This window comes from Chenopodium album, chromosome 10, assembly GCF_948465745.1.
Source record: "Chenopodium album chromosome 10, dcCheAlbu1.1, whole genome shotgun sequence".
In the NCBI taxonomy this organism is placed as follows: domain Eukaryota; kingdom Viridiplantae; phylum Streptophyta; class Magnoliopsida; order Caryophyllales; family Amaranthaceae; genus Chenopodium; species Chenopodium album.
The window spans coordinates 3,308,592-3,320,273 of NC_137843.1; the positions used below are offsets into that span (position 1 = coordinate 3,308,592).

The 11,682-nt window shown below is 35.2% G+C and overlaps 2 protein-coding genes and 1 pseudogene across 2 annotated transcripts; 1 reads left to right on the forward strand and 2 right to left on the reverse strand.

Moving 5' to 3' along the window:
* Nucleotides 1-181: 181 nt before the first annotated feature.
* On the reverse strand, nucleotides 182-4,705 carry LOC145563151 (uncharacterized). Its single transcript, XM_081623577.1, has 3 exons — nucleotides 4,547-4,705; nucleotides 4,373-4,427; nucleotides 182-607 (listed from the first exon to the last, which is right to left on the reverse strand). The coding sequence occupies exons 1-3, from the start codon at nucleotides 4,645-4,647 to the stop codon at nucleotides 509-511; spliced, it is 255 nt and encodes an 84-aa protein (XP_081479703.1). The 5' UTR covers nucleotides 4,648-4,705; the 3' UTR covers nucleotides 182-508.
* Nucleotides 4,660-7,388, forward strand: LOC145563150 (pentatricopeptide repeat-containing protein At3g51320 pseudogene; annotated as a pseudogene).
* Nucleotides 7,389-8,308: 920 nt separating this feature from the next.
* On the reverse strand, nucleotides 8,309-10,844 carry LOC145561956 (SKP1-like protein 1A). The gene is made up of 2 exons (XM_081622093.1): nucleotides 10,414-10,844; nucleotides 8,309-8,820 (listed from the first exon to the last, which is right to left on the reverse strand). The coding sequence occupies exons 1-2, from the start codon at nucleotides 10,729-10,731 to the stop codon at nucleotides 8,647-8,649; spliced, it is 492 nt and encodes a 163-aa protein (XP_081478219.1). The 5' UTR covers nucleotides 10,732-10,844; the 3' UTR covers nucleotides 8,309-8,646.
* Nucleotides 10,845-11,682: the final 838 nt, after the last annotated feature.

An 11,682-nucleotide genomic window follows, 5' to 3' on the forward strand; every position in this document is an offset into this window, starting at 1 on the left:
CATGGAATGATCAGAGTGTTTATTAAAACAACAGCAACCGCTATCCCTTTGCTCTACATGGATAGTTCAGCGTTCTGCATTACACTCCTATCGCCCATCCATAGTGTCTATGACTGTGTGTCTGTGTGCATCCGTAAACATTGCCATCGAGTAAGCCACGAAATGGAGTTTGAGCATCACATTGAAAAATGAAACAAGGGAAATCAGATGCACAGCATCCACAGTCTGCACCAATTTGTATATAATTGCTGAATTTTCATAAGAGATAGATATACAAATGGATATTAAAGAACTCAACTATCTTGGACATTAGCTGTATGAATCATACGGGAAAAAAAAATTGTAGTCAGTAATCCTAAAATTGGGACTAATGTTACATGTGGCTCGTAGCAACACAGTATATAACTATTCTAGGCAGGTTCACAAGAAGTCCCATCTCCCGCCACACAGAAAGAAGTAACATACAAGCAAAATGCTTGAATTTAGGATAGAAGAGTACAGATCAATCTCAATCTTTCATTTCCTTGTGGCCATCTGTATGGGACAATCCTTCATCTTCAAGGATCTTCCCGTCCTTTGGAACCAACCGAGGTATCCCATCACCTATCTGTAGTGTAAATAAGGAAGATTATGAGAGATATTAGACAAGAAAAGATTCCTAGTATGTATGGCAGAAAACATATCTTGAGAACCCCCAAAACAGAAAGAACAAGACAGCAATAACAACCAATGGCAAGCAATCAATAATGGCACACGGTGTAAATGTGTATTGGAAGCTAGTAACTCAGTAGCAATATCTTGATAGTTAGAGCCTAAGACCAGCAAGTTTATGGCCCAAGAACATCGTATTCATGAATATGGCTAGACACCTTTTACTGTTCAACATTGTTTCAGGAGTTGGTTATGTTCTTTCAGTCTAATTTGGAATGTCCATTGTAAAGGTGTAACTGGACACCCAATATCCTAAAACATACCATTAGTCAAGATACTATGCAAAATATGTAATGCAGTTGGTACCATATTGCAGTCAAAGTTAATGGATACAGCTGTAGGTATCCGTTATTTTTAAGATGGATTGCAGGTCTTAAGGAGTAGAATTCATGAACCTTCCTTTCAAATACCAACTAGAACACACTTTATTGACAAATGTGATTGTATCAAAGGCGATTGACTAAATATAAGCAATGAATTTGATGAGGATTTGCCAATTTGGTAGGGATGTTCCATATCAATTTACACATAAATACATAATCATCATCAATCCCCCTCTTGATTCATTACATATCATCAAGTCAGGAGTCAATGTGCATTTCTTGTTACTATAAGAATCTTTCAGCTACAATTTACAAGATTGTATCCTATTAACTTTATATAGTCTATCATAGATAAATAGATTAGAGGCATTAGACAGCAAAACAATCCTAGCACAAAGCAGAAGACATATCTTGTGAGCCCACAAGGCCACAATACAGCAAGATGAAGACGGCAGTAGATTTCTGTATTTGGAGCAAAAACAATGGCAAGTGATCAACCAGTTTTGGTATAATGTTTAGAAGCATAAAGTAATGCAAGCTTGTAAGCTGTAGCAAAGTCTTGCAGTTGACACTGTCCCACTAAGACTTGCAAGAATGCGACTAAAAAACATCATGTTCGGGCCTAATTTGGAATGTCCATCGTGAAGGCGTTATTTGAGTTTTGAAGGAAAGTGCTAGGTTACCAAACATACTATTAGTAAAGGCAAAGTTTAATGTCAGAATTTTACAGAAACAATGCAAGATAGCTAATGCAGACATGCAGTTGCTAGTTTGCTACCATATTACAGCTGATGTTAATGGACTCAACTGCAAGTATCTGATACATTTACTAATAAAGTTCCAGGCTCGGAATTTCCCCAAGTTTTGACCAATGTTATAGGCCTATAGCATACGAGTATTAAGTAATTTTATTCCTGCACCTCTATGTAAGTAGTGTAAAACTCTTGTGCTCTACTGTGAAGGAAGAAACTATATATCAGATGGATCACAGGTCCTTAAGGAACGACTTGTATTCAAGAACCTTCATTTCTGTTTTCTATTAAAGTACTAGTTATTGACAAATGAATCTAAGAAGCAATTTGGTAAGGAGTATTTGTAATACCCGAATATTTTATGATTTCATATTTATAAAATTATTTATTTATTAAATAGCTTTTCTAATCTCATATTTTTTATTTAGAGTTAGTAAAGTTTTAAAACCCTATTTTAATTTAAATAGGACTCCTTTTATCAACAACTATAAATTATCTTAAACCCTATTAACCATAAAACGATATTTTATCAAAAAAAAAGTGGTTGCCGATTCCTTTTGTGCGTAGGATTCATTAGCCAAACCCAAAAATTGATTCTTGTTAAAAGTTAATGTTTCATGACTTTTATCATTCTCCATTATCTTATTTATTGATTTGTAAAGAATCCCACGACATGTTTGTATAATGAAGGCTGCGATTTGCGACGTTGCTCAATCTATTTCTTGGTTCGAATATCGTAGTTGATAGTATTTTGTTCGTATGGTAATCACACGAATCTTATTTCTTGATTTTGTTTGGTTATAAATTGTTAGTATTGATTGTACTTCGTATTGTTATATGTAAATTTTATTATTTGTGAATTATATGTGATCATGATTTATATGTATGTGGTTAGTGTGTGGTATTGTATGATTTAAATGTCGCATTGATTGATTGTATTATTTCTAGGGGTTTTAATGTTGTTGTTATAGGGAGTATTGTTTTATCGAGGTTTAGGGTTATTAATGCAGAGTGTTATTATTGGGTTGAGAATTGATTATATTTTGGTATTAGTTTAATAGCCCTATAAGAGTTGAGATATATTATATATTGAGTTGATCATGTAATATTATTTGGGAATTTGTGCCATTATTGAGAAATTATCAATTAATTTGTGAATGGTTATTTGATCGATATATTAGATCAAAAGGTTGAGAAATTATTATTTTGTTCTTGGTTTGAGGCTCGGCGTTATAGACCTTAGTCCTTGACATGTTGGTAAGGAGATAATGATCATGAGTTAAGAATGAGGTACAATCTTTATTATTTATTTTTCTATGGTCCCCTACAGTGGGAATTGGCCCGTATGTGGTCTGGTTCAAGGTGTTTTCTAATTATTGGGAGTATTCAAGTTTTTATACTTGTTGGTTTTATTCGAATTACCCATGTCCAAGGCTAGGTATAGAACAAAGAGCATGACACACTTATTGGGTATGATCAGTTAATTGAGTAAAGGTTCGTATTATTATTCAAGGTTATTTTCAGAGTACAATGTGTTATGTAGTTTTGAACTACATTATTTAATTGAGCTAGTAATGTTAATTATTCTATTATACTATGTATTCTTATATATGGTGATTACTCAGCTTTTTGCTGACGTGTGTGTTATTTTGTTGTGCTACTTGTGTTTGCGGCCATGTCTTTTTCTTATGGTGGCCCTGCGACGATCTATTTTGGAATTTGTCCTTAATGGTGAGCAGACAAGACTGTCTTAGCAGGTTGATCAAGTGATCGTAGCTAAAGGAGCTCAAGTGATCGATTAGTATGCTATAATGAGTTTATAAAGTTGTATAAATAGCTCACCTAGTTTATTGGGTTGTAATTATTGGGATTTTGTAAGCCTTAGCACTTGACAGATTGTCGAGTGTGGCGGTAATACCTCCGATTTAGGTGTATGCTTCCGCAATTTTATTTAAAGGTTGTTTATTTTCCTTTATTTATTGTTTATTATTAGCTAGTAAATCGGGGGTGTTACAGTATTCCATATTATTCTTCAATCATCAAAGACACACACTCACCTTTACAGTTTGGTGATGGATATGTCTTACTTTGAACATTCAGTTAGACGTGTTAGGGCATTCCATGATCATCATCATTTTCCCCATTGATTCAACACATTAAATCAAGTGATCCTAGCGAGGTGGCAATGTGCATTACAGCATTAGTGCAATGCTTCTTGCTTCAAACACTTTTCAGCTACCAAATGCAAGATTGAGCATCTAGTCTTCATATCAATAACTCTATTGATGGAGAGCCCTAAGAGTAGAGCCAATGTTGACCACAACCATGTTATTGCTCCTAACGAATTAAAATGAGTTTTGTTTTGCCACACTAATTTTTTTTCAATTCAATTTTACAATTTTCTCTTTTCATGCCATGCTCAATTGCTCATGCCCCAATCACTAGGAATTTGGTTCTTCTTTTGAACAATTCATTGAATAATTGAATATATCCATTAGAAATTTCTAGCTCAAAACAAGAAAAACCCCAAATTTCCAGCAAACAATTCATCAAACAAAAAAATGAAGTAAAAAATGTAAATCTCACCGGAAAAGAAACCCCAATTTCATCACTGATTAGTGATCCTGTCTTCTCACAAAATCTGCCCATATATTAAAAACAAAAAAGCAATCAAATATTTCATAAATTATTTACTGAATCAATTTAATTTGTTTGAATTGCAACTCAAATCTAAAAAATTAAAGAGAGGAAAATGAATACCTTAAGGGCTGTTTGGTTAAAGGGCAAACCAGAATTTCAGAGAGAGTTTTACTGATTCCTTCTCCCACATTTTTCATCAAAAATTTGCTCACTTTTACCATTTTTATTCCTGGTTTTCTCTCTCCTCTGTTTTATTTTTTCATAATGCTTATATTTTGTCCTTTTTTTTAAAATTTTTTTTTTTCCCAAGTAAAACCCTTTTGCTGATGAAAACGACGCCGTTTCAAAGGTAACAAATGGGTAAATTCCTGCGCCTCCAATTTTCCACGGTTTTAGAGAGAGAACAACGGAGGAGGAGAGAGAAAGCTATTATGAACGTCAATGGCGGAACCCAACTTGATTTCGAAATCCCATCAAAACCCAGTTGCAGATGAATGGCAAGAGCTTTAATTCGAGACATTTCTTGTCTCTTTCTTCCTGCATTTCGATGTAATTACTCATCTTCTACTAATAATCTCCCTCTTTCTCATCAAATTTTGACCTGCATCAATTCTCAATGGTTGAAGAAGAACAAAATCAAAGAACTTTATGCAATCTTGATAACTTCTGGTCGCGTGAAAATCCCTTTTTTTGGATGTAAGTTGCTCAAATTTTCATCCCAATTTGGTGATTTGCGTGATGCTTTGTGGGTTTTTCACAGCATCGATTTTCCAAATATAGTTTGTGTTAACAATGTGATCAAAGCTTATTCTGGTAGTATTTTTCCATTGGAAGGTGTAAGGTTTTATTTTGAGACGCTGAAATCTGGGGTTTTTCCTAATTCTTATACTTATCCGCCATTATTGAATTGTTGTGCTAAAGAGGGTAGCTCTAGAATAGGTGAAATGTGTCATGGTCAAGTTATTAAGAATGGGTTTGATGGTGTGGTGCAGATACAGAGCTCTTTGATTCATATGTATGATTGTTGTGGGATTAATGAGGTTGCCTTGAAGGTGTTTGATGTATTGCCTGAGAGAGAATTAGTGTCCTGCAGTGATCGGTTTGTGAAAGATGGTGATATTTCAGATATAGTTTATTTTAACAATGCGATTAAAGCTTATTCAGGTAGTATTTTGCCATTGAAAGGTTTAAGGATTTATGTTGAGATGCTGAAATCTGGGGTTTTTCCTAATTCTTATACATTTCCGCCATTGTTGAATTGTTGTGCTAAAGAGGGTAGTTCTAGAATAGGTGAAATGTGCCATGGTCAAGTTATAAAGAATGGGTTTGATGGTGTGATGCATATACAGAGCTCATTGATCAATATGTATGCTTGTTGTGGGGTTATTAAGGTTGCCTTGAAAGTGTTTGATTTAATGCTTGAGAGAGATGTGGTGTCCTGGAACTCTATCTGTGATGGGTTTGTGAAAGTTGGTAATTTGAGAAATGCACACAACCTGTTCGATTCAATGCCTGAGAGAAATGTAGTGTCTTGGAACATTATGATGACAGGGTACTTAGAAAGGCTCAATCCTGGGTATGTGTTAATACTTTATAGGCAGATGATAGAAATCGGATTATTGGGGAATGATACGACTATGGTAAATGTGCTTGCAGCCTGTGGGAGATCTGCTAGGTGGAAAGAGGGAGCATCAGTACATGGTTTCCTTGTGAGAAGGCTATGGAATTTGAGCTTGATAATGAACACTGCTCTTATTGATATGTATAGTAAATGCAAAAAGGTCGAGGTGGCTCGTAGTATATTTGATGGCCTACTCCAGAGGAATTTGGTGTGTTGGAATTCAATGATATTAGGGCATTGTATTAACGGAAATCCTAATGATGGACTTCATTTATTTGAAGATATGTTGTATAAGATGAAACTAGATAGTGAAGCCGAAGGTCAGAGGTATGTGCATGTAGGTGGAAGACATCGAGTGCTTCCGGATGAAATCACTTACGTCGGTGTTATATGCGCATGTACACGAGCAGGGCTATTGGAAGAAGGAAGATTTTATTTTGATCAGATGGAGAATTTGTTCGGCATAAAACCCAATTTTGCGCATTATTGGTGCATGGCAAATCTACTGGCAAGTAAGGGGCTGGTGCAAGAAGCACTAGACACTGTAAAGAAAGTAAATGAGTTTGTTGTTGATGTGTCGTCAGAGTCATTGTTGTGGGCTAGTTTGTTTGGTTCATGCCGATTCCAAGGTGACTCATCTATTGCAGAACAAGTTGCAAAAACATTGATTGAACTAGAGCCACAAAATACAATGTGCTATGCACTACTCTTAAATATTTACGCTGCTGCTGGTAGGTGGGAGGATGCTGATGAGGTGAAGGAACTGATGTATAAAAGAGAGGCTGGAAAAGTGTACGGTGGTAGTCTTGTAGACTTGATAGAAATTGTTCACAATTTTAGATTAGGAGATGGGAAAGAGTATGCAGTAGAGATAGCCAAACTGGTTATTGGTGGAGAAGCTGTTGATGTCCAAGAGAGCAAAACTGAATGTCAAACTTAGTATCAGGGTCACTCCTATGGGATGCTTAACTGATGCAAATCAATGGCAAGTTGCCAAATACCGTAAATGGTGTTGTTGATGGTATGTGGTTCAAACTTAAAACAACATTTGGTAAAGAATTGTTGAGTATATGGGATTTATTGCCCAGGAATTCGGCAGATCATTGGCTTTAAGTAAGCAGGAAGATGATGGAATAACTCAGGAGGCGAATGGGTAGAGCCTTCTTGAGGTCAGAAACTCCCTTACACAAATTGACATCTCAAGTTTTACTGTATTATTTTAGTAACAACTTGAGTGAAATATTCCCCTTTTTGTCACCAAATAACAAATTGTGATGTTCTTTTTTAAAATGAGTACTTGCATAATTTTATATCTACCCAGGGGCCTTGTAATTTGCACTCTCTTTTGATGCTACACTGACTCTTTGTTCGCATTAACGTTTTGCTTATAGTTGCACCTCACATTTAAATCAAATCTAAGGTCAGTGAAACTTCATATGTAAAGTAAGATCCCCTGGAATTAGTATAGTTTTGAGCATTTCCTGAGCAAGCTAGGATATACAACATTACAGGTCAACCTTTTGCATCTAACCAAGCAGCCACTGAAATAATGCAACTACACCATTTTTAGCAATGACAAATTATAAGGATTCATTCGGCGGTATAGGCAACATCTAGTCACTTCAATCTTCATAGTTTATACTAACAAATCTAACAACACCAAACTCATTAAAACAGAGAAACAATTTTAAGTTGCAGCTTGTTCACACTCTTCAGAATTTCTGAAAGCAAGCCCTCAAGCTTTGTCTGGCTCTAACAGTATCGAAGGCAATATGGTAGTTGAATTTGAAACAATTCGATAAACTAATAAATTTTATGCTTACATATGCTCATGTGAATTCATCGAAATACATACATGCAAACATCTAGAGTGTAGGCTGTTAAAATGTTCAGCAAAAACGAGGCTCAAACACAACAATCCATCTCTTTCAGTTTCCTAACTTTTGGCTTTGAAATTCTCCAAAATTTTCTGTAATCTGAAGGCTTATTAACCTCAGAAATGACGATTTTCTCAGTTCTTGGGAAGACAATGGCGAATTTGAATACCATGATGATGCAAAAGGAGAAATAAAGATTTCATTTGTTGATTAGGAGGAAAAAAAATTGCTGGAAGACAAACCACAAGTTAATATTATTCATATTGCAGTACTTTCTCCTTATGTCTGATTCCATACCTTTATCTCCTGTAGAACCAAACAAGTTCTCAGCCTAGAGGCAATACTCAAAATGCAGCAAGAACACCAACTCATAGTAGCTAAATCTCAAAGAAATCAGAAACATAAAATTTAAGTTATGAATGCAAAGTACCCCACAATTCACATACATGATTAAAAGATGGAAGGTGTGACTGTCTGAAGATGGGGCTACCATCAGTAGCAGTCACCCACAAGCAGCAACCCTCCATAAGACTACTATTATTTACAATCCATCTTCGTCTCACCACTGAAGAGTACATTCTAAGACAGAAGAATAAAGATGAGACCAAGTCAGGAATCTCAATTTCAACTACAAGAGGCATAAATTCATTGGTATATTCATTCATAGAATAGCCAAACACATCCTTCCCACGGGCTTGATTGTATTCCTCAATGCCATGGCATCATTCAAAGGCCCACTGATTCTCCCTGCGAACCTCTTCCTCTTCCTCCGGAGTAAAGTCATTCTTGATGTTGAATGTCTTCCTGATCTCTTCTGGTGTCTTTCCCTTGATCATGTCAGCAACGGTTTGACAAGTCAAGTCCAGCAAGCTCTTAATATTCAGGTAGTTGGCAGCCTGAAATTAAGAACAAATCAATCAATTTTTATACATTTTCTAAAAAGTATGCTTATTACTTTTTGAAAAATAAATCAAGAATCTTCAAAGACATCTCACAATATTATCTGAGAAGATAAAAAGACTGTCAAACACAGTTTGGCTTTTCTATCCACATTTATATATATAAGCAAAAAAAAAAAAAAAAAAAAAAAAAAAAAAAAAAACTTTGCACAAGAAAGGGTATAATCAGATTCAAAGAGAACAAACAGTAACTGTAGCTATGAACTTATGAAACTAACCACATAAACCAGAATACAACCCAATCAGCTAGTACTGTAGGCAGCAAAATGTAAAACAAATGGATCCTTCAAACTTTGTAAAGACTAATGCAGATGTTAAGGTATCCCATCCAGAAGTAACTAGTCATATACACTTCTAGTAATCAATGATAAAGGAGCCCAAGAGTGCATTGAACTACTCCAAAATACCAAAAGTTAAACAGCTTCAGCACACAAAAAACACAGACATAGCCCCTTCTGAAAACAGAAAATAGACAGTCGCAACATGATCCTGTACACCACTCCAGAATCGAAGTAAATTTAAAATTGAATGGTCAAGCAATATAGAAAAAGTACAAATAGGGAATAAGTGATGGTTAGATGGTATGATACTGAGTCTCCAAAGGGATTTTCCTAGCTTCTACAGCACTTTAGAAAACACTTACTTCCCTATAGGTTCTTGACCAAGATTACAAGACAAACCATTCCTTAATTCATCCGTGTGATGTTTACAAAAGGATGCATCGGACTCAATGATTTAATCTTATAACTTTAGGGAGGGGTAAGATGGAGCTCTATAATCTCTCCAATATTGAGGGATGGTGTTTATTAAAGAGGGAAGATTCTCTCCATCCTAATCAAACAAAACAAAACTTGTTCCTTTCGCTCCCTTTCCCTTATCCAAACAAAGTGTTAAAATTTGGACACACCTTTACCCCAACACCAACACCCCTAAGGAATCAAACAAAACAATAACAGATGCACAATTACCACAACCTTAAGACAATCTGATTCCAACAGAGCACACAAATTTTTAATCCGCATCAAAATATAGCCCAACAGAGTCGAAGATAAACAATCAGGTAATCATCCGAGCGAAAATCTTATCAAGAGGAATCATATAAAACACCCAGGAGACTAGCAGTATATGAAGAAAATCCCAATCAATTAAGAAACATAGTCCTAATTTCTTCTCTCCAATATGGCAATATCTATACCTACAGAAGCTGTCAATCTGTTGTATACTACTTTCAAAATTCAATATCCAAAAGAAATACAACACTTAATTATTCTACAATACATCAAACCCAAGCAAATTTCAGTTCAAACCCCCAAAAAATGATTACTCCCCAACTTCCCAAATATAATATCCAAATCAGAAATTCTCCACAAAACAACACTTTCAAGTCTTTCATAACATCAACCCAAGCAAAATTCAAGTTCAAACCCCCAAATAAACAACTATTTCATCCAATCAATAGAGAAAAATAAAAACCCAGAAAATTCAACAATTGAAGAATGAAATAGAGAGAGGAGAGAGAAAGAGGGATACAAGGATGAGATCGAAGAGGGTAGCCTGGTCAACTTTGACAAAATCAGCATCCCAAGTCTTAAGTTCATCATCAACCTGACGATCGGCAGCAGCAGCGGCGTTATCAGACGATGATTTAGGAGAATCCACATGCTTCTTACAGTACTCAATCACCTTAGCAAGGATCTTGCTCGTAACATTCGGCAAAGGGATAACATTATCAGCGCAATCATCTTCAACCATATGCTTAATCGTCTGAGATTCCAAAGCAACCGTTTCTTCTACCTCGAATGTCTCACCATCTGAGCTTTTCAGAGTAATCTTCCTGGTTGACGCCATTGATTTTTCTGGATTGAGAAGCTTAACCCTAGGAGAGAGAAAATTGTGATAGCAGGAAGAAGATGAGAACGAACGAACGAACGAACGAACAATTTTGGGGATTTTTAATTTCTAATTTGTTGTTTTTTTAATTTTATAGACAATCATGAATAAATGATGAATTAAAGTACGCGTGGAAATTTGGAATGGTCTAGAGAAACCAACCCATGGGTTTATGGGTCCGATTTGGTTTATTGGGTTTTGGGCCTTTTTGGCTTCTCAATTTTGTTTGAGCGTGCATGACAAGCATGAGTCCATACCCATTCCCCTCTGAGATGCAAGTGGTTAGAGCTCCCCTCTCGATTGTAGAAGGTTCTGAAATCGATTCTCACCCCCACCTTTTGACTCTCTAAACACCAAAAAATAAACAATAACCATTTCGCTCTTGCTATTAATTTTTCACTCATCCACATTATCTATACCATCAATGAATCTTTTGCATCGAGTTTCAACCGATTCAAATAGGAGTTACATTATGAGATAGGGTCTATACGAAAATTACTTTAAATAAGTTTGGAATTCATGACAAATTAAAACAAGCATCAATCATGTAATTAAATGTTAATTTTCTGTAATTTTTTTTTTTAACTTCTTATACACAACCCTTTAATCAAGAAATTATACTAATTGTTACATAGTTTTATATAAACTAATTGACTTTATAGTAAAATGTCAATAGGGTAAATATGTACTTGTATAATCTTAGAATGTCTTTGTAGGATAGGATTTTGTGAAAAATGTAAATACTCCGTAACATTAATGAAATGGAGAGATTTTATAATCTAATTGGCTTTCTAAAAGTACAAGAATCAAATTTAACTACTATAGTACTAAAAATCAAAAATTAAATATGGGTTAAAGCAGCTTTATACAATACTAATTTAACAATTATATCTTACGTAAGGGTAGAGT

Coding starts and splice junctions, on each gene's coding strand:
- LOC145563151 (XM_081623577.1), bottom strand. CDS start 4,647: ATGGTAAAAGTGAGCAAATTTTTGATGAAAAATGTGGGAGAAGGAATC. Junction 4,428..4,546: donor TTAACCAAACAGCCCTTAAG/GTATTCATTTTC, acceptor ATATATGGGCAG/ATTTTGTGAGAAGACAGGAT. Junction 608..4,372: donor AAATTGGGGTTTCTTTTCCG/GTGAGATTTACA, acceptor TTTACACTACAG/ATAGGTGATGGGATACCTCG.
- LOC145561956 (XM_081622093.1), bottom strand. CDS start 10,731: ATGGCGTCAACCAGGAAGATTACTCTGAAAAGCTCAGATGGTGAGACA. Junction 8,821..10,413: donor CCCTCTTCGATCTCATCCTT/GTATCCCTCTTT, acceptor TCTTAATTTCAG/GCTGCCAACTACCTGAATAT.